Below are 19975 nucleotides of genomic sequence, written 5' to 3'. Positions count from 1 at the left end.
CCCGTACCGACCCGAACCATACTGTACTGTACCAGCCAGTGGAAACGAGCCATTACACACTCAACAGCATAGTATATGTATGTAGTGTTGTCCCAAATGGAACACTAATGTTGTTTTTACCAAGCGGAAATTAAAACCGTTTCCCAGATGATGTTTGATGGTTGCCAAATCAGTGAAACCGGGAGGCGCTATAATCACTCTCGTAGGAGAATTTTGCTTTTATAAACCAAAATAAATAATCCAACATGTGCGCCCGATAGTTCCGCCTATTCTGCTACATGAGCAAAGCAGCGACTGTTGAGTGTGTGAAGTGTCCATCATTCGTCACTTCATTTCAACGAGTGTATAAGTCCATCATCCGTTAATTTAAAGTGCACTTATAATTTTTAGAGTTTTCAGTGTGAACGCACTACTTACACTATTTATACTACAACACGGCATGGAATAGTGCACATGTATGCGATTTGGGATGCACCTAAAGATTAAAAAATATAAAAACTAGTACATGGCTTAATAAAAAATGGAAAAAAAAACATTTCTTTAATTTAGCTAGCAACTAAACATGTGAGACATTTTGTATCAAGAGTACTATATTGACAAACTAATAGATGTACAGTCCTTACTGTTGTATGAGTTCCAGTTTGCACAGGGAGGCTCCCAGTATTCTCTATTGAAACCATAGAATAAAACAGATAAGAATACAGTGCTACAATCTACAACTTCCACAAAACTTTTTTTTTGTATCTGTTTAGCTTGATTGCTTACTGGTCTTGCTTATTTTTAAGCACAAGTCTGTGCCAATCAAAATGTCTCTCCAAAATGGTGTTTCTTTTTTCAGAGAAAACCTGTAAGCACTGCTGTGCCGGTTCAAACAAAAAAAGAATTATAAGGGTAAAAAATATGTAACCGGTAAACATTGACCTCCATAGTAGAAAGTAGCAATGGTGTCCAACAGAAGAAAGAAACTAAAACAGGTTTGTGACAATTGAATGGTGAGTAAATGATGACAGAAATTTCACTTTTATGTGAACTATCCCTTTTAAATTTGGTCATGCTCTATTTGTTGATGAGCTCTTTTTCAGTTCTTCCTAATTATTTTATTTTCTGCTTTAGATAGTTAAAAAAATTTCTGCTATAGTTTCAGAAGTTCATATATGAACTCATATTAGTTATAGTTGAGCATAAAAAAAAAACTTCATTTTGAAGTGTCTAATGCTGATTATTTTTGGCATTTGCAGCTTAACTGAATTTGAGTTATTTATGTTTAGGCACGAGGAAGAAAGACGTAGACGCGAGGAAGATATGATTCGTCATAGAGAGCAGCTTGACATAAGACGCCAGCCAGATGGATTCAAGTCCAGTTTCATGGAGAGTGTGAGTACAAGAAAAAGGTTTCATTCTGATATATAAAAGATTTATTTTTGCAAATGTTTTGGCCTCAAGACAAGCAGTACATTCATAAAAGCATATAAAACAATGACCACTTTTCTTGCTCTGTGTCAGTAAGGCTCCAGGTAAAGAACAGGCTTTAAAGAGCCAATATTATGGGTTTTTGAAAATGCCCTTCCATGTAGTGTGTAACACAGCTCTAAGTGAAGTGAAATATCCAGCTAAGGCTTAAATCTGTAAGTGTACAGTGTTTAAAATTATTGATTCATCTATAAAAGAGTAGACTCATAGTGCTTCAAACGAGTCGTCTTGATAACGAGTCATTAGGTGTTTCGCGATGACGCAGCTACGAAACACAAGCCTCGCCAGTAGTTACGCGCGCAGGGAGATTTGAAACCTGCGGCCCCGCCCACTAACACAGAAAAAACACTAGACACACACACACAGACGCCGCCGGTCGAATGAAGTCACGCTGTGCTCAGATGGATAATATTGACAGTCTCTACCCAAAGATGAAACTGTGAAGAGTCAGTGGTTGAGGTTTATTCACTAGTGTAAGTGCGATTAAAATTGTTGCCTCGTTTACTCTAGCTTGCAAATTATGTATTTATTGTGTTTTGTTACTTGTTAACCTGGTACAGTACACGCGGTTACTCTTTATATTCTCTTATCGCATGTAAGCCACGTTGAAAACGCGACGCGTGCCGCTTTGTTTACGGATTTAACGTTAAATGCTTTTGTGAGCTCGCGTTCCACTGCCGTTTGTCGTTGCTATGGCCATCGTAAGCTAGGAGACAGGAGACTCGTGTCGATCTCCCTAGTTCTGAGGAGGAGCGTGATGTGTGTGTTTTGTTTGTGTTGTGTGGTGAGAGAGAAAAAGAGCAGGTCGAGTGTGTGACGCCTAGGGGCTAGGAGACAGGAGACTCGCGTCGCTCTCCCTAGTTCTTCTGAGGAGCGTTTTGTGTGTGTGTGTGTGAGAGAGAGAGAGAGAAGAGCAGGTAGAGTGTGTGACTTAGGACTCGCGTCGATCTCCCCAGTTCTTCTGAGGAGGGTTGTGTGTGTGGTGTGTGTGTGTGTGTGTGTGTGTGTGTGTGTGTGTGTGTGTGAAAAAAGCCTTACACTATGAAGCGTGTATGCACTGTGACTACTTTTATATAGTTGATTAGCCTGGGCATTTCACTCTGTCTCGCGCTGAAGCCTGTCACTGTCGACCAATCGCAGCAGGCTGTCATTGGTCCAATCAGCGCAGATTAGCTTCGCGCTGAGGAGGGGGTTGGGAACAAATGAATCGCTGAACGATTCATATGGGAGTCGCTGGGATAATTAGGTAAAAATAAATGCAGATTTATAAGACCATTAAAAGTGTTTTTTGACCTTGCATGCATATTAGACTGTTGTTGGAGACCCTTACAACCTACATATGACCCTATTTCAGTGATAATATGGGCTCTTTAAACACTAGTGTCAATCTCTGTTACTGAATGGCTGCAACTCTGCACAGTTTAGTTCCAACCCTAATAAAACACACCTGATCAAACTAATTGAGTCCTTCAGGCTTGTTTGAAACCTACAGGTAAGTCTGTTGGAGCAGGTTTGGAACTAATATGTGCAGGGCTGCGGTCCTCCAGGAACTGCGTTTGATGCCCCTTGGCTACAGGATTAGTTTAGCAAAGTCTAGAAAAAAATATCAGGTGACTTTGGAGTATCTTCAGGCAGCTTTATTTATTTACAAAGTGTAACTAGAGATCAACGCATTGTAGTTTAAAAAACTTTTCATGATGCAGGAATGCTAATTGGATTAAAAAAAGCTAGTGACAACACTGTAAAAAAACTTTTTTCTTTTTATTATTATCTTACAGTTTAAAACTTATTTTACAGACTTTTCTTAGATTATGATCAAACATGTGCAATGAAGTAACATTATAAAACCGCTTATTGTACAGATTTGCTTTTCATAGTTTTTTTTTATCAAACATGTTCAACAGAGTTCTAAAGGTTTTGCAATGAACGCTGTTATTTTATGGATTTCTCACACTAACATACTTATTTTAGTTAATTTACAGAATATCCAGATTATTACAGTAAAACACCAATGAAGTGGCAGCATTAAAAGTGTAGTAGAATATAAACACACTACATAGAATATAAACAACCTCAAAACATACTGATAAATCTACATTTTTTTTTTCTTTTTCATGCAACTAATGATCATAAGCATTTTAATGTAATGATAATAAGCATTTTAATGTATTGACGTAAATTTACGCAAGTTCTTCTCAAACTGTTTTTCAGAGTGCCTAATATTGGCATTTCTTTGTGCTAGAGTTGACAGTTAGGTTAACTGTCATGATAAGGTCATGATTTCTATTCAGGTTTAATTGTTTAGTACTTTTTTCAGAGTTCCAGTGCAGCTTTACAAAAGTTGCACATTATTGTCACAGAAAGGACGGGATGCAGGTAAGTGATAAACAGTTTATTTACAGGATGGCAGATTCAAAAAGCAGGTTGGTCTTTTTGAAGCAGATAGTCCAGATGTGAATTGTAGATTAACATGAACTGGGTACCTGACTGTTTTAGACTTGGAGACTGGAAACGGATACCATACACAGTGAACGGGATGATGACCTGACAAGTAACCAGGAGACACGAAGACACAGGAAATCACAGGAGTCAGGAAAGTAAATTGAGAGTAAGTAAATTGACAACTAAGATAGAATTCAATATATACCTATATCCTGCACTTGCTGCTATTGCACTGCTTGTTAGACCGAAACTGCATTTCGTTGCCTTGTACTTGTACATGTACATGTACATGTGTAATGACAATAAAGTTGAATCTAATCTAATCCTTTCTGGTACAACTGACAAGGCCGGACACTCTGTGAGCTGTGGTTTTATAGTGGAGTGATAATGACTGTGATGATTGTCAGGTGTGTGGCTAATTAGGAATTTAGGGCAGGGTGCTCCTGGTTGCTTGTGTGGGTTATGAACCTGGTCTTGGAAGGCACCATATGCAACTGTTGTAATGGCTTCACTGTTCACCTGATTTGGATCTAAATACCCTCAAAGTAAAGCTGACACTCTGTAGTTAATGCACATCTTGTTTGTTTCTTTTTAAATCCATTGTGTTGGTGTATAGAGTCAAAACTGTTAGAATTGTCTATGTCCCAATATTTATGGACCTAACTATATATTACCTTCTTCGATGATGACAGGGGGAGGGGGTTCCTCCTTGGGACCAGGTTCTGTGGAAATTTGAACAGGTGAGTGAAAAGGTTTGAGGAGAGAAATGTGAAAAGTGGAGTGAATTCTGTTCTCAGGTGGGAGGTGACGACGATATGGTGAAGGGGCCAACGTACCGGGGATTCCACTTCTTATATGGCTGGATGCATATCCTTCATGCAGCCGAATGTTTTGGCAAACTGTGAACTCTAGGGTTCGAGAACAAAGAAGATCTGCTGAAGTTTTGTGTCTTCTTATGGCCCTTTTAAGATGATTGTCCCACACCCCCTTACTCTCCCGGAACCAATAGACAACTTCAGAGACGTCAGGTAGTTTTCTGAAACTGGGAAATAGAAGAGGCTGGTAACAGAGTATGCTTTGGAAGGGTGTGAGTCCAGTAGTGGGTTGGCAAAGTGAGTTCTGAGCATACTTGGCCCAGCCTAGGAATTGGTTGCAGGAGTTCTGGTGGCTGTGGCAGAAGGTTCGGAGGAATTGCCCCATCTACTGGATCTTTCTTTCAGTCTGTTTGTTTATTTGAGGATGTTATCCTGAAGTCACATCTAGGCATGAGAGATAAACTGGTGGCCTCTATTTAAAATTATAATTTTAGGTAATTCATAGTATCGAAATACATGATTGAACATCGCAGCACCCCTGCAAGAACCTTCTCGCGCCCTGTGCCATTTCCAGCCTTCAGAAGTGATCTTTGAGCAGATAGAGGGTTTCATCGGCCACTGGGGGACCAGTGCCCAGAGATGTATGTACAGAATAAATTAGTTAGGTACGCTGATTATTGGGGAGGAACTGGAACTCTGTATGTACCAGGAGAGGGGCGTTTTTCAAGTTTGGAAGGCGATTCAAGTGGCTTCGTTCCAGGTGAGAGACTTGATTTTCCTCTGAGGAGACTGGTAAGATGACTGGGAATGGTTCTATAGTTTTCTAAAAACAGTTCCTAAACCCTATAAATCTCTGGAGCTTCTTTACTTTAGTAGGTTGGGGCCAGGGGACCTTTTCCTTGTCCATCTTTACTCTGTGTTTATCAATCACTGAGCTGGGTGAGGACCTCTGCAACATGGTGGTGATGTTAAGCGAGTAGATTAAGGAAAAAATTTAATATCAATATAGACAATGACCGTTTTTTACAGGAACTGCTAAAGCACCTGATATCCTGGAAGACAGGGGGCATTAGCTAATCCATAGGGCATTAGCAGATACTCGTAGTGGCCATTGGGAGTGATAAATGCCATCTTCCCTCGTCCCCTCACGGGAGCACGAGTATGACTGTTATATCATGATGTACTTTTAGTCTCTCTAGCCTTTTTTTAATTTGATGGGTGCCACAGTATTTAGTGTGTTAGTAAAGATAGCATCCATACTGCTGGTTACTGCAATTGAGGGTGCATTTTGAAATAGAGAAAGATCAGGTAAGTTATTTGTAAATTCATCTTTAGTGGATGGGACGATAGTTCTACCAGGGTGATATATCTGTGCAGATCTGCTAAATTCAGGTAAACACAGCTAATATAGTAAGATGTAGTGGTCTGTTATATCACTTTGTGATGTAATGTCTACATCAATTACCTCAATTCCATGAGACAAAATTAGATCTAATGTATGCTTTAAGCGATGGGTTAGACCAACAACATTTTGCTTTATATCAAGTGATTGTAGTAAATCTGTAAACGCGAGCCCTACTGTTTAAGAAATCAGAAACTTTCTCAGTTTCTCCGATTAACATAAGGAAATCACTAAAGATTGATGCAACTCCACCACTATGACCAGTTTGACAAGCCTCATGCTTATATAAGAATCCTGAAGGAGTTACTTCATTTAAACCAAATAGTCATTTTGTTTCAGGCAGGTTTCGGTTGAGACCAGAGTGCATGAGGGTTATTGTCTGTTATTATTTTATTTATGATAAGTGCTTTAGGTGCTAGTGACCTGATGTTAGAATGACCAAGCTTTAAAAAATTTGTGTGTTCACTTTTTTGCAGTTTTTCTGGTTTGATTCTTAATAGATTTTTTCTAGAGCACACAGTAAGTTTATTTCTTGATCTAATAATATGAAGAACAGACATAGTCTCTATGGGGTTAGCCAGATTAGCATTACTGTGATTTAAGTGGGACAAACAAGAATCTATATGGCTAAAATGTGAATTTTCACTTACTAGTCAGACAGAACGAAGCATCCTGGAGATGTTGTCCAACAGGAGCAGCAATGCAGCCCATCCATACGGAAAAACCTAGGACACACACAGAAAAGATTCCAGTTATTGGCAAAGACTAGCTTCTGTTCTTTACACCATGTTACTAGCCATTCATTCAGAGCAAAAAGTCTACTGAACCTTTCATTTCCTTAGCGGTAGGTAGAAAGTGGTCCAGAAACGATGATCTGCGTGGCCGGCCAGGTGTGTCGAACCGTCTCGATCAGGCTCCTGAAATCCCTTGTCAGGATCTCCGACTACAAACGGAGCACTATGTGAAAGTGCTACAAAGAGATAGAGGGCCCTATCGTACACCTGGCGCAAGGCGTGTTTGGCGTGATTTGTTGCTATTTTCAGACCAGCGCAACAGTAATTTTCTCGTTTTGCAACATGTTGTTTAAATGAGCCAAGTGAACCGTGCCTGAGCCCGATTCAGAGCACTCACACTTCTCAAACGATCCGGGAAACGGGCCTGGGCACAGTTGGATAGCATAGTGTGAGTAGGCCCTCATTCACATTCTCTCTCTCTCTCTCTCACTCTCTCTCTCTCTTTCTCTCTCTCTCTCTCTCTCTCTCTGTGTCTGCGTCACACACACGCACAGGCATGCACACACACACACACACACACACACACACACACACACCCACACACACACACACACAAACAAACATGCAGGTATTCAAGACTCACCAGTTAATACCGGATCAGTTAAAATAAATACCGAAATGCAAAATAGGAATATCTGACATTTCCCGGAGCAAGATCCAGCTCAAATTAAGCATTGCCGCATACATTTGCGTACTTAACATACACGACTTATTCGCTATCTGTGAAAGGTTTTCTTTGCCTCGCGATCTCCAACGAGGCAAGCAGAACTTGCAGCATTCAAACTCCAAGATGCCCCTGTCCAAACTCCTTTCCTGCCCCTGCTGTTTTTGTCCGGTTTACACTTTATGCTGGAGCTCACACGCCTTCTTTCGGCTTTCGCTCAGCTGGTACTTTGCCGTACAAACTGCATGATGGGTTTCAAAATGTCTCTTAACTTTGGATTATTTTTACGAGAGGAAATGCGTTTTGTTCGAATCAGACAGAGCAGAGCACCAGAGCTTTCACAAAAGCAAATGTTTCTTTCCACTCATTTTGAAACTTTCGATGTTCCTCAGGATTATTTTCTTTTTGCCATCATCACCAGACCTCATTGTTGTTTGAATTTACGTGCGCGCAGTTACCTTAAAAACTGAAGTTTATTCACAGCGCCGCACACACGCATTGTTCGAAACGTTCAGTTTTTATTCTTCTTTCTCAAAAAAAAAATACAATAACGAGGGGAACTATAATTGTATTTTTAATAGGAAACTGATTTCTAGTTATCTGACAGTTATATTTTTTTTTTTTACTGAGAGGGAGTACTTTTTAAGGGAGACAACAGGAGAGCCATGTATTTTAGTCAAAGAGCCACTTGTGGCTCGCGAGCCATAGGTTCCCGACCACTGATCTAGATGAAAGAATGACAAATTTCACTCAGTTTCCCCCACCATAAGTATTTTTGATAAAAGGGCACAGCTTAAAAATGTATGACTAATACCTGCTTCTGCAGGGCTCTCTTTCTTGTTGTGCGAGTTTTCTCTGATGCTTGGAAGAGGAAGTCTTCTGTAAAGATATCGGGGGTGTGAATGGATTTTAACTATTGGTCACATCTATTTTTTACTGACTGACCAATGGCGTGAGAAGAAAAGTTGCGTGGGAAGCTTTCTTTATTCCTCTCTCTGGTTTTGAGGCTGTTCCAAGGCAGACAGGCAAACTTTACAGTTTACAGTATCATCGTACGTCCTGTCTCGTTATCTGTAGGATTATGGAAGGAGCAGAATGATACCAAACATGTTGTTTTTAGAAATACTTAAAACATAATTCATGCATTCTTAGTTTGTCTAATGCCTTGAAAAGGTCATATACAAGTGTAAGAATTAGAAGAAAATTAAGGGAGAGAATGCATAGGTTACATTTCAATAGTGTGTGTCTTTTGGTGTGTGTGTTTCAAAGATGGTGGCAGTTTTTCTTTGGAATGTCTTTGAACACCAGCACAGAATGTATCTGGCTAGCTTTTTGGTATTCAATTCAATTCACCTTTATTTGTATAGCGCTTTTACAATGTAGATTGTGTCAAAGCAGCTTCACATAAAAGGTCATGGTAAATTGGAACAGTGTAGTTCAGTTTTTAGTGTTTAGGTTCAGTTCAGTTTAGCTCAGTTCAATGTGGTTTAAAATTCACTACTGAGAGTCCAAACACTGAAGAGCAAATCCAACGATGCGCAGCTCCACAGATCCCGAACCATGCAAGCCAGTAGCGACAGCGGAGAGTGAAAAAAAACTTCACTAATTGACAAAAGTGAAGAAAAAAAACCTTGAGAGAAACCAGACTCAGTTGGGCACGATCATTTTAATTTCTCCGCTGGCCAAACGTCTTGTGCAGAGCTGCAGTCTCAGCGGCGGAGGCTTTAAGCTGGCCTCAGCGAAGACTCGTCTGTCCCTTGAGCGTCACAGGAATCAGTCTCATGTTCTCCACTCCTCCATGACCACCACAGTAGCTGCACAGGATACGCCCTGGTCCAGGATATGGAAACCTTGGGATCCTCTCGTCGTTGGTCTTGGATCAAATCAGTGACTCTGCATAGTCTGAGGGCCTCGGCAAGAGTATCCCAGGGGGAAATGGAGAATAAAGAGAATAATTAACGTAGCTGCTATTCATAGTGTATATAAACAAGATGCAGAAACCTGTGTGGAAACCCGCTAAGTGGTGCACTGAGTGTATGCTTTACTAAACAGATAAGTCTTTGTCCAGTTTTGAATTGGGAGAGTGTGTCTGAGCCTCGGACGTTATCTGGAAGGCTATTCCAGAGTTTAGGAGCTATAAATGAGAAGGCTCGACCTCCTTTACTCGACTTTGCTATTCTAGGTACTACCAGAAGCCCTGAGTTTTGAGATCTTAAAGAGCAAGTTGGATTGACGCGAGACAAGGTTGGTTAGATGAACAGGAGCTAGATTATTTAAAGCTTTGTAGGTAAGAAGCAATATTTTTAATTCAATACGAAACTTAACAGGCAGCCAGTGTAAGGAGGATAAAATTGGGGTGATGTGATCAAATTTTCTAGACCTGGTAAGAACTCTGGCAGCTGCATTTTGTACTAATTGAAGTTTGTTAATAGAGGATGCTGGGCAGCCAGCAAACAGTGCATTACAGTAGTCCAGCCTAGAAGTCATAAAAGCATGGACTAGCTTTTCTGCATCTGAGATGGATAGCATACTTCGTAACTTAGCAATATTTCTCAGATGAAAGAAAGCAGTTTTTGTGACATAGGATATATGATTTTTAAAAGTTAAATTGCTATCTAATATGACACCGAGATCTATTATAGTAGAGCAAACGCTAACTTTGTATCCCTCTAATTGTAGGTCGAGTTGTGAGATATGCTGTGTACAGGATTTAGGGCCAATAAATAATAATTCTGTTTTGTCTGAGTTTAAGAGAAGATAATTGTGGGTCATCCAGTCTTTAACATCTTTAATACACTCAGTTAGCTTGGACAGTTTAGACATCTCGTCAGGTTTAGTCAGAGATATATAAAGTACTAGAGACCCAGACTTAAGTAAAAGTACAAGTACTCTATCAAAAAGTGACTTGAGTAGAAGTAAAAGTGCTCTTTAAGCACCATACTTAATGGCTCGTTTCCACTGACTGGTACGGTACGGTACGGTTCGGTTTGGTACGGGTCACCTTTATCAGGCTTGCGTTTCCACTAACAAGGGTACCCTTTTGGTGGGCGTGGTGTATGACAAAGTTTCAGTCGACGTCATTTTCGCTGGAGGAAATGTCTACAATAAAGCTGTACGGGTCACTTGCATATCATATGAGAAGTGCTTCTCACAAAACAGATGCTTTACACACATAAATACTTGTGTATAAATGTTTATTACTAACTTTTCAATGAACATGAGTTGATTATAACTGCAGATCAATGACAGTGCGAAACAGCCTACTGTAACGTCTGTAATTATATTAAATAAATAAATGAACATGTATAAACACATACAGCCCCTTACAGTCTCCGATATGTTATCAACTACAGAAGAACACACACAACAGACATTTCGCCGGTATTTAGGTTCAAAAACAACAAAATATATAGCCTACAGTCAGTGTAAACCTCTCATCTGTGACTATAATCTTCAGCAGCACATGTAGCCTCTGTTAGACAGTAATTCCATCATTATGAGTTCATATTAGTCCAAAAGGTGATAATAACAATAATAGTTATACATGGCATTTTGTTCACGTTTGCTGAAAAAATAACATGCTCCTTTTTTCCCGGCTCCTCCTTTGTTTTTTCCGCGCTTCACTCTCGCGCTTGTCAGTGTCTGACAGGATCGGGTTTCAAAAGCACGTCAATAATCAAGCGCAGGTTATTATCATCAGCTCAAGAAGTTTGTTATTTCAGATATAATGTTAGACGCGCGCGAGCGCAATGAAGAAAGCGAAACCGCTCGCGCCTCAGACTGCCTCGTAAAAAACTACGCGGCACAGGGTAAATCTACTCTACTCCATGGCTTTATGGCTGTTTATCAAGACGACGACAAGGTTTGTTTGCGCCCAGATCGACCATGGCTCGTTATTATATGTATTTATAATTCCGCTAAAATCTCTCGCTGTGTATTTCAAACATGGCGGGTTTTTTGTTTTAATTCTGGCTTGTTGCGTAAGCGAATGACGTATCTCTGTAAACCAATAGCGTTCAGCTGCGCGTGTGGCTCCGCCTTTTGGTACCCTTTCTCGTGTTTGGTACGCTTTTTGACAGTGGAAACGGCTATAAAAGCGTACCAAACCGAACCGTACCGTACCACTCAGTGGAAACGGGCCATAAGTGGAAGTACTAAAGTATTCAACATTTTTTGTACTTAAGTATTGCAAGTAGTTTATTTCAAAATTTACTACTCAAGTACTGAAAGTAAAAGTACAAGTATTGTGTAATGTAGTTATTAAAGAATGCAGTCAAAAGACATCATATTGTTTTGTTTATTTTAAATCTCTTTTTTGGGGGCACGTCATTAAGCAGAACGAAAAGAAACATGACTTACAATACTGTTTTTCTCTCACGCTTGAACCACAGATCTGACAGATTATAACAGCTTTAACACACACCTTTCAAAGTTGTGTGTCTCAAAAACAGTCCATAGTCCACTCAAAACGCTATTGAAACCCATTTTCGGAGCACAAATTACTGGTTGTAAACGCTGTAAACGAACGTTCTAATTCACTTGATTTTGATTTTATTGTAAAAAAAAGAAAACGTGTATATTACTGTGTTAAATGAAAATCTGAAATATTTTATGGCTTATGGCTATGATTTAGTATTAAAAAATGTTTCATTTTGATTATGTTTTAATTAAATTGGTCTTAAACTTCATATTTTTATAGTATATTTATTCATTCTGGTACTTTTACCATAAACCAACATCTCAACCATTTGGTAGAGGCTGATATTTTAGAAATTATGGGATGTGTTGGGGGAAAATGTATTGATTGTGTTAACTAGCGACATTAGGAGTTAAGAAATGCAATAAATAAAAAAATTCTATTGGTTTTTTTTCTTGGTGTGACAGTTAAATGGTTACTTGTAATACAATTGTGTCCTTTAATACAGCAGTAAGATATATGAACTGTACCCTTAATTTGACCCGCTCAAAGAAAACACTCTTTCTGAATGTATCAAACAAAACTCATGCACAGAAGACAGCATGAGCATTTATAGCAAATAAACTAATGTAAATATTCTCCCGCCTGCTTTTTAAACGCTGACAAGCGAGGTCTTACACCCCTTTGATTGGTTATTGTCTTCACCTTTTCAACAGAAAGGGCTGCTATCGGCTTTAGAAATGAAAGCGTTGTTCACTGATGGCGGGAAGAACAGCCGCGGCTACAGTCTATGTATGTATAATACGCGGTTATCACAGGTAATCTATGATAGACACAGTGGAGAAAACTTGCACCTCATACACGCCTATGTCTGGATCCACAAGTATCGCTTTAACAGCCAAGAGGAGATGAAAAGTTACCTCACAAACAGGCCAGCGGGTCAAATGTCCAAAGTGAGAGAGGCAGAGATAGAGTCTCACAACATTTCTCTGTAGTAGTGAAATAGCGGCTCGTGTGCTGTGCCGGCTTCACTCGCCCTCGCGGCTCCGTCCTTCGCCATAGTATTGCGACACCACACATAGGTGATAAATGACGTCAGTACGTAATAACCCGTTATGATCTATTACTGAACCGATATCGACCATTTTGACACCTCTAGTAACGAGTAACGATGCAGCTCATAAAAAAATCTATCGGAGTAAAAGTATTAAACTCATCGAAAATATGTACTTAAGTAAAAGTGGAAGTTGGAGAAAAAAACAATACTCCAGTAAAGTACAGAACCTGCCTTTTAGTACTTAAGTACAGTAGTAAAGTAGTTCTACTTTGTTACTATACATCTCTGGGTTTCGTTGAAATATATAATTGAGTACTGAACGCGAACTGAACTTAAACGCGAACTGAACTTAAACACTACAAACTGAACTACGCTGTTCCTATTTACTGTGACCTTTTATGTGAAGCTGCTTTGACACAATCTACATTGTATAAGCGCTATACAAATATAGGTGAATTGAATTGAATTGAATTGAGTATCATCTGCATAGCAGTGAAAGCTGATCCCATGTCTTCTTATAATGTCTCCCAGGGGTAGCATGTATATTGTAAACAGCAAAGGGCCTAAAACTGATCCTTGAGGCACTCCGTACTTTACTGGGCTGACTTGTGAAGGCTGTCCATTAATATTCACAAACTGGTAACGGTCAGCTAAGTATGACTTAAACCATTGTAGAGCCTGTCCCTGGACACCTGTAGACTTTAAGCGATTCATGAGGATACCGTGGTCAATGGTGACAAATTCCGCACAAAGATCGAGGAAAACTTATAGCGAGATGCACCCTTAGCAGCAGCTAAGAGTAAATCGTTGGTTATTTTCACTAATGCAGTTTCTGTACTGTGATGAGCTCTGAAACCTGACTGAAACACTTCAAAAACATTGTTCGTCTGCAGAAAGGAGCATAATTGAGCAGAAACAACTTTTTCTAGCATTTTAGACATAAATGGAAGATTTGAAATAGGCCTCGCACTGCAGATGGCCTGTTTAGGAACGTTTAGGCACGACAAGGAGAAAGTGACAAAATAATACCATACAGAGAACTAAACTCATACAGGGGTATCAATACACAAGACAAGATTGAACAGATTACAAACGGGTGAGACATCAGGTGGAACTAATGAAAATTATCACAGAGCGGGAAAACAAAACAAAGGAGTCACGTGACAAACTCAAGCACATGGAACACAGCACATGACACAACACAGAAACACCAGACTGTGACATTACCCCCCCCTCCCCTTTTGAAGGCGCGACTACGTGTCTTCAACATAAAAACAAGACACAGGAGGGGGAAGGGAGTGGCCAAGGGGGAGTCACAGATGGACGGTTCCAGGAGAGGAGCAGGGGAACGAGGGGTGGAGGACATGGGCAGGGAGGAGAAGCCAGGAAGGGAGCTGGAGCAGGAGCCATAAGACCCAGGACACAGCCAGGAGGATGGCCAAGGGTGGAGTCAAGGGATGTAGGAGTTATGAAGGAGGAGTAGCCGCCTCTGGTGGTGGAACCCGAGGAGACGGAGAGCCGCAGGGCGAGGGTGATGCTGAGGTCTACTGAACCTTTCATTTCCTCAGGGGTAGGTAGAAAGCGGTCCAGAAACGATGATCTGCGTGGCCGGCCAGGTGTGTCGAACCGTCTCGATCAGGCTCCTGAAATCCCTCGTCAGGATCTCCGACTACAAACGGAGCACTATGTTAAAGTGCTACAAAGAGATAGAGGGCCCTATCGTACACCTGGCGCAATATGTGTTTGGCGTGATTTGTTGCTAATTTCAGTCCAGCGCAACAGTAATTTTCTCGTTTTGCAACACGTTGTTTAAATGAGCCAAGTAAACCATGCCTGAGCCGATTCAGAGCACTCACACTTCTCAAACGATCTGGGAAACGGGCCTGGGCATGGTTGGATAGCATAGTGTGAGTAGCCCTTCATTCACATTCTCTCTCTCTCTCACTCTCTCTCTCTCTCCCTCTCTCTCTTTCTCTCTCTCTCTTTCTCTCTGTCTGCGTCACACACACACGCAGAGGCACACACACAAACACACATACACACACACAAACAAACATGCAGGTATTCAAGACTAACCAGTTAACACCGGATCAATTAAAATAAATACCGGAATGCATAATAGGAATATCTGACATTTCCCGGAGCAAGATCCAGCTCAAATTAAGCATTGCCGCGTACATTTGCGTACTTAACATACACGACTTATTCGCTATCTGTGAAAGGTTTCCTAAAACTGATCCTTGAGGCACTCCGTACTTTACTGGGCTGACTTGTGAAGGCTGTCCATTATTATTCACAAACTTGTAACGGTCAGCTAAGTATGACTTAAACCATTGTAGAGCCTGTCCCTGGACACCTGTCGACTAAGCGATTTATGAGGATACCGTGGTCAATGGTGTCAAATTCCGCACCAAGATTGAGTAAAACTAATAGGGAGATGCACCCTTGGTCAGCAGCTAAGAGTAAATCGTTGGTTATTTTCACTAATGCAGTTTCTGTACTGTGATGAGCTCTGAAACCTGACTGAAACACTTCAAAAACATTGTTCGTCTGCAGAAAGGAGCATAATTGAGCAGAAACAACTTTTCTAGCATTTTAGACATAAATGGAAGATTTGAAATAGGCCTCGCACTGCAGATGGCCTGTTTAGGAACGACAAGGAGAAAGTGACAAAATAATACCAGACAGAGAACTAAACTCATATAGGGGTATCAATACACAAGACAAGATTGAACAGATTACAAACGGGTGAGACATCAGGTGGAACTAATGAAAATTAACACAGAGCGGGAAAACAAAACAAAGGAGTCACGTGACAAACTCAAGCACATGGAACACAGCACATGACACAACACAGAAACACCAGACTGTGACATTACCCCCCTCCCCTTTTGAAGGCGTGACAACGTGTCTTCAACATAAAAACAAGACACAGGAGGGGGAAGGGAGTGGCCAAGGTGGAGTCACAGATGGACGGTTCCAGGAGAGGAGCAGGGGAACGAGGGGTGGAGGACATGGGCAGGGAGGAGAAGCCAGGAAGGGAGCTGGAGCAGGAGCCATAAGACCCAGGACACAGCCAGGAGGATGGCCAAGGGTGGAGTCGAGGGATGTAGGAGTTATGAAGGAGGAGTAGCCGCCTCTGGTGGTGGAACCCGGGGAGACGGAGAGCCGCAGGGCGAGGGTGATGCTGAGGTCCCGGAGAGCCATGGTGGAGCAGACTGCTCACCCAAACGAGATGCTAACGTGGGTCCGGAAGCCCACGGTGGAGCCAGAGTGACAAAGGACCAAGATGTAGCTGGAGGGAGGGAGGAGCTCAACACAGCTGGCAGGACAGAGCAAAGAATAGCAGTCAGAGAAGTGGAGTCCAGAGGCGTAGGCAAAGTTGGAGGGACAAGGTAGCCTGGCGGAGCTGGTGGGCTGATGGTCTATGGAGGGGATGAGGAAGGAGTAAGCCAACGTAGAGCCTTGGGGTCGGAGGGCTGGTGCGCAGTTCACAGCTGAGGTGATAACGACGGGCGACACATTCTGAATGGTAATGCAAGCAGGCAGGCCCTCAGGGAAACCTCCCCTCCTGGAGCTTGAGGGTGAGCTGGGGGGCCGCAGACAATGACATATGCAAAATCGCATCATATGATTGCGTGAGACCAATCGAGGATCAAAACATTACCTCTCTGGACAGTAATGTAAAATATGGAGCAATCGCTTGCTTTTTTAAATGTCTAATCATCTTGTTTAATCCCACCCTTTTTCGCAGCGCCGTACGACAGAATTTCGCAAGCTCAAACTCTAGTGTGACCGCAGGTTAACTGATAACACACAGGGGAGGAACACAGGTGAAACTCATAAAACTGACTAGTGGTGGGAAAACAGAACAAAGGAGCACATGATCACAACAAAAGCACATTGAACAACACACTGGAACGTCACATGACACAACAAACACAGGAACAGAACAGAACATGATCAGACAGGTTTCAAACTATAAATCACAGGAAAACTTCTAGAACACAACGGTCTGAGTCACAATATTTGATCTTTGAGAAACATACACAGTGTTGATAATGTTCATGAGATGTTTGAGAGGTGGTTGTGCTTTGAATGTGAGAGCATGGAAAACAATCCATAATTGCTGAATTGAGTCGCCTTCTTGTCTTGTGGTTAAATGTTTGAGAGTGTTTACAAATGATAAACTGACAGTGGGAGTTTAGACTAGATATGGTAGTGTATTTTGGAAGAGAGAAGAGACAGTAGTGTCATGCTATTTTTTCTTAAAATCACGCACACACACACATATGAAGACATTTATGTATGGATTAAAAAATTGTATCAAATTATTGAAGCAATGAAGTGATTGATTTAATCACATAAAAATTGGGTAAGAATTTATTGCCTTATTAATTTAAATTGGGATTAATTAAACTAAAAAGCTCTTTAGAAAGCATTTAAATTAGTACTTAAATATCGACAGACTGGTCATAAATGCATTTTATTTATTTTGGTTTTTGCACAAATATACGTTACATAAGTTATTTATATTTCAGATTTCCCAATTAGAAAATTTATTTAATCTTTTTATTTTCTGGACCTTTATATGGTCAAAAGAAAATGAATGTATGCTGTAACAGCAATTGTCTTTTTATGAACTCTGCATTATTGCAATGCTTGAAAGCCAATCAAAATTTTTCTTTACAGAGTTGTTATCCCAAATTCTGTTGACCAATAAAAAAAAACATTTCCTTCACTTTCAGAGAGAACAGGATATGAGAATGAATGAAATGGGAACACGTGGAGCCATTAATATAGGAGGTACGACTGTAATGAAAATTGTTTTAATAATGTTGTTTTATTTATTTATTTGTATTATTTCATTTGTTTGGGCCAGTACATCACTTGAATGTGCATTTAAATGGAGTCTATGCTGTTTTACACATTTTCTTTAGTATTATCATCATCATAATTAAATACACTGATTGTGATGTATTTCGCAAGGGTTTTTCTGAAAAATTCAGAAAACAATTCTAGAAAATGTGTCCTCATGTTCTTTTGACTGTTATGTGGACATTTATAATTTACCCGAATAAGTTTACATTTTTACTTCACTTTTTTTTTTTTTTTTGCTTATTGGAGTAAGTCGGAATTAAATTAATAATGGTAATAATTTCTTCCATGCCGTGATGAATAACAAGGACTGTTAAATCATTCAATGTAAAGGAACTCCAGATACTTGCTGATTTATTCCTCTCTTAAAGAACATTAAACATTACCCAAAGGAAATAGTGCAAAGAGTAATACAGAGAATTAATATTGTCAAATATCTATATATAATAAACACAATGCTATTAGTTTTTTACTTTTAAAAGACACTTGTGTTAAACTGTTTAGGCTGTGGTTCAGGTCATGTATTCTCGCATTGTACCTGAATTTGTTCTGTTTTTAATATAATTGTTTTAGTCATCATTGTTGTACTGTTTTTTAGTGGATTTCAGGAACACAATTTTTTATAATGACATGGGTATGACCTAGGAATTACAATGTTGAGGTGGTTTATGTTTGCATATCGTGTGCCAGGCACTTAAAAATCATAATTAGTCAGGTTTCCTGCTGGGGCTGGGTTTAGGGGTAGTGTTATATTTACAGTATAAAATACATTATGCCAAAAGAGAATCCTCATAAGCCACCAAAATATGTGTCTTTGTTTGTTTATTTAGTAAATTCTGATATAGTTTCATTACATTTTTCAGTTACTGTGTGAATGCCATCTGTGTTGTCTTATGTAGATTCATTTAACCCTGTGACTGCAGTTAGTGGTAACCAAGGTCCCACACAAATGATGGGCATGGGAGGCAGACTTGGAGCTATGGGGCCTGATGGATCATCGAAAATGGGGACACCCCTGATTCCAGATAATGGAGTAATGGTAATGTATTCAAATAATTGCAGTTTCATAGAAATTAGTTGGTAGAAATGAGTTATTAAAACTGTTATGTTTAGAAATGTATATATACAATTGAAGTCAGAATTATTAGCCCCCCTGAATTTTTCGCCACCCTGTTTATTTTTTTCACCAATTTCTCTTAAACGGAGAGAATTTTTTTTCAACACATTTCTAAACATAATAGTTTTAAAAACTAATTTCTAATAACTGATTTATTTTATCTTTGTCATGATGACAGTAAATAATATTCTACTACATATTTTTCAACACACTTGTGACATTTAAAGGCTTAACTAAGTTAATTAGGTTGACTAGGCAGGTTAGGATAATTAAGCAAGTTATTGTATAATGATGGTTTGTTCTGTAGACTATCGAAAAAAATGTTTAATTTAAGTGGCTAATAATTTTAACCTAAAAATGGATTTAAAAAATTAAAAACGGCTTTTATTCTAACTGGAATAAAACAAAAAAAGACTTTCTCCAGAGAAAAAAATATGATCAAACATACTGTGACAATTTTCTTGCTATGTTAAACATCATTTGGGAAATATAAAAAAAAGAAAAAATTAAAAGGGGGCTAATAATTCCGACTTCAACTGTGTGTGTGTGTGTGTGTGTGTGTGTGTGTGTATGTATATATGTGTATATATATATATATATATATATATATATATATATATATATATATATATATATATATATATATATATATATATATTTCTTAGTATATCACGTAACAAAGCTAAGATTTAGAAAGTTTGCATTTTGGTGAGTTCAAAGGGATGCATTTACATACTGTGCTCATGTACTTATTAAAAAAAATGACATAATGCTCATATATGACAATAGGACATGCAATGCTCACTAAACGTTTCTAGAAAGAAAAAAAAGCTAATGCAGCAGATTACAAAATTAAAGCAAGAGTTTTATGTTCCAAGCTGTATTATTTAATAGATCTTTCAGTGTGCATTTTATCATT

At 39.6% G+C, this 19975-nt stretch overlaps 1 protein-coding gene across 2 annotated transcripts in view; it reads left to right on the top strand.

Moving 5' to 3' along the window:
- Window positions 1–19975, top strand: part of pspc1 (paraspeckle component 1) — a 45654-nt gene that overhangs the window by 24026 nt on the left and 1653 nt on the right. Inside the window, exons 6-8 of one of the 2 annotated variants that reach the window (XM_056458991.1) lie at window positions 1269–1374; window positions 17810–17867; window positions 18863–18978. In XM_056458991.1, the coding sequence (XP_056314966.1) occupies window positions 1269–1374; window positions 17810–17867; window positions 18863–18978 (280 nt within the window). Of the gene's footprint in view, window positions 1–1268; window positions 1375–17809; window positions 17868–18838; window positions 18979–19975 lie in introns of both variants that reach the window. The other variant, XM_056458982.1, reaches the window with a different exon arrangement.

Source organism: Danio aesculapii, chromosome 1, assembly GCF_903798145.1.
Source record: "Danio aesculapii chromosome 1, fDanAes4.1, whole genome shotgun sequence".
Taxonomy (NCBI): domain Eukaryota; kingdom Metazoa; phylum Chordata; class Actinopteri; order Cypriniformes; family Danionidae; genus Danio; species Danio aesculapii.
The sequence above is the reverse complement of the archived record's forward strand: the minus strand, read 5'-3'. Positions and strand labels throughout refer to the sequence as shown.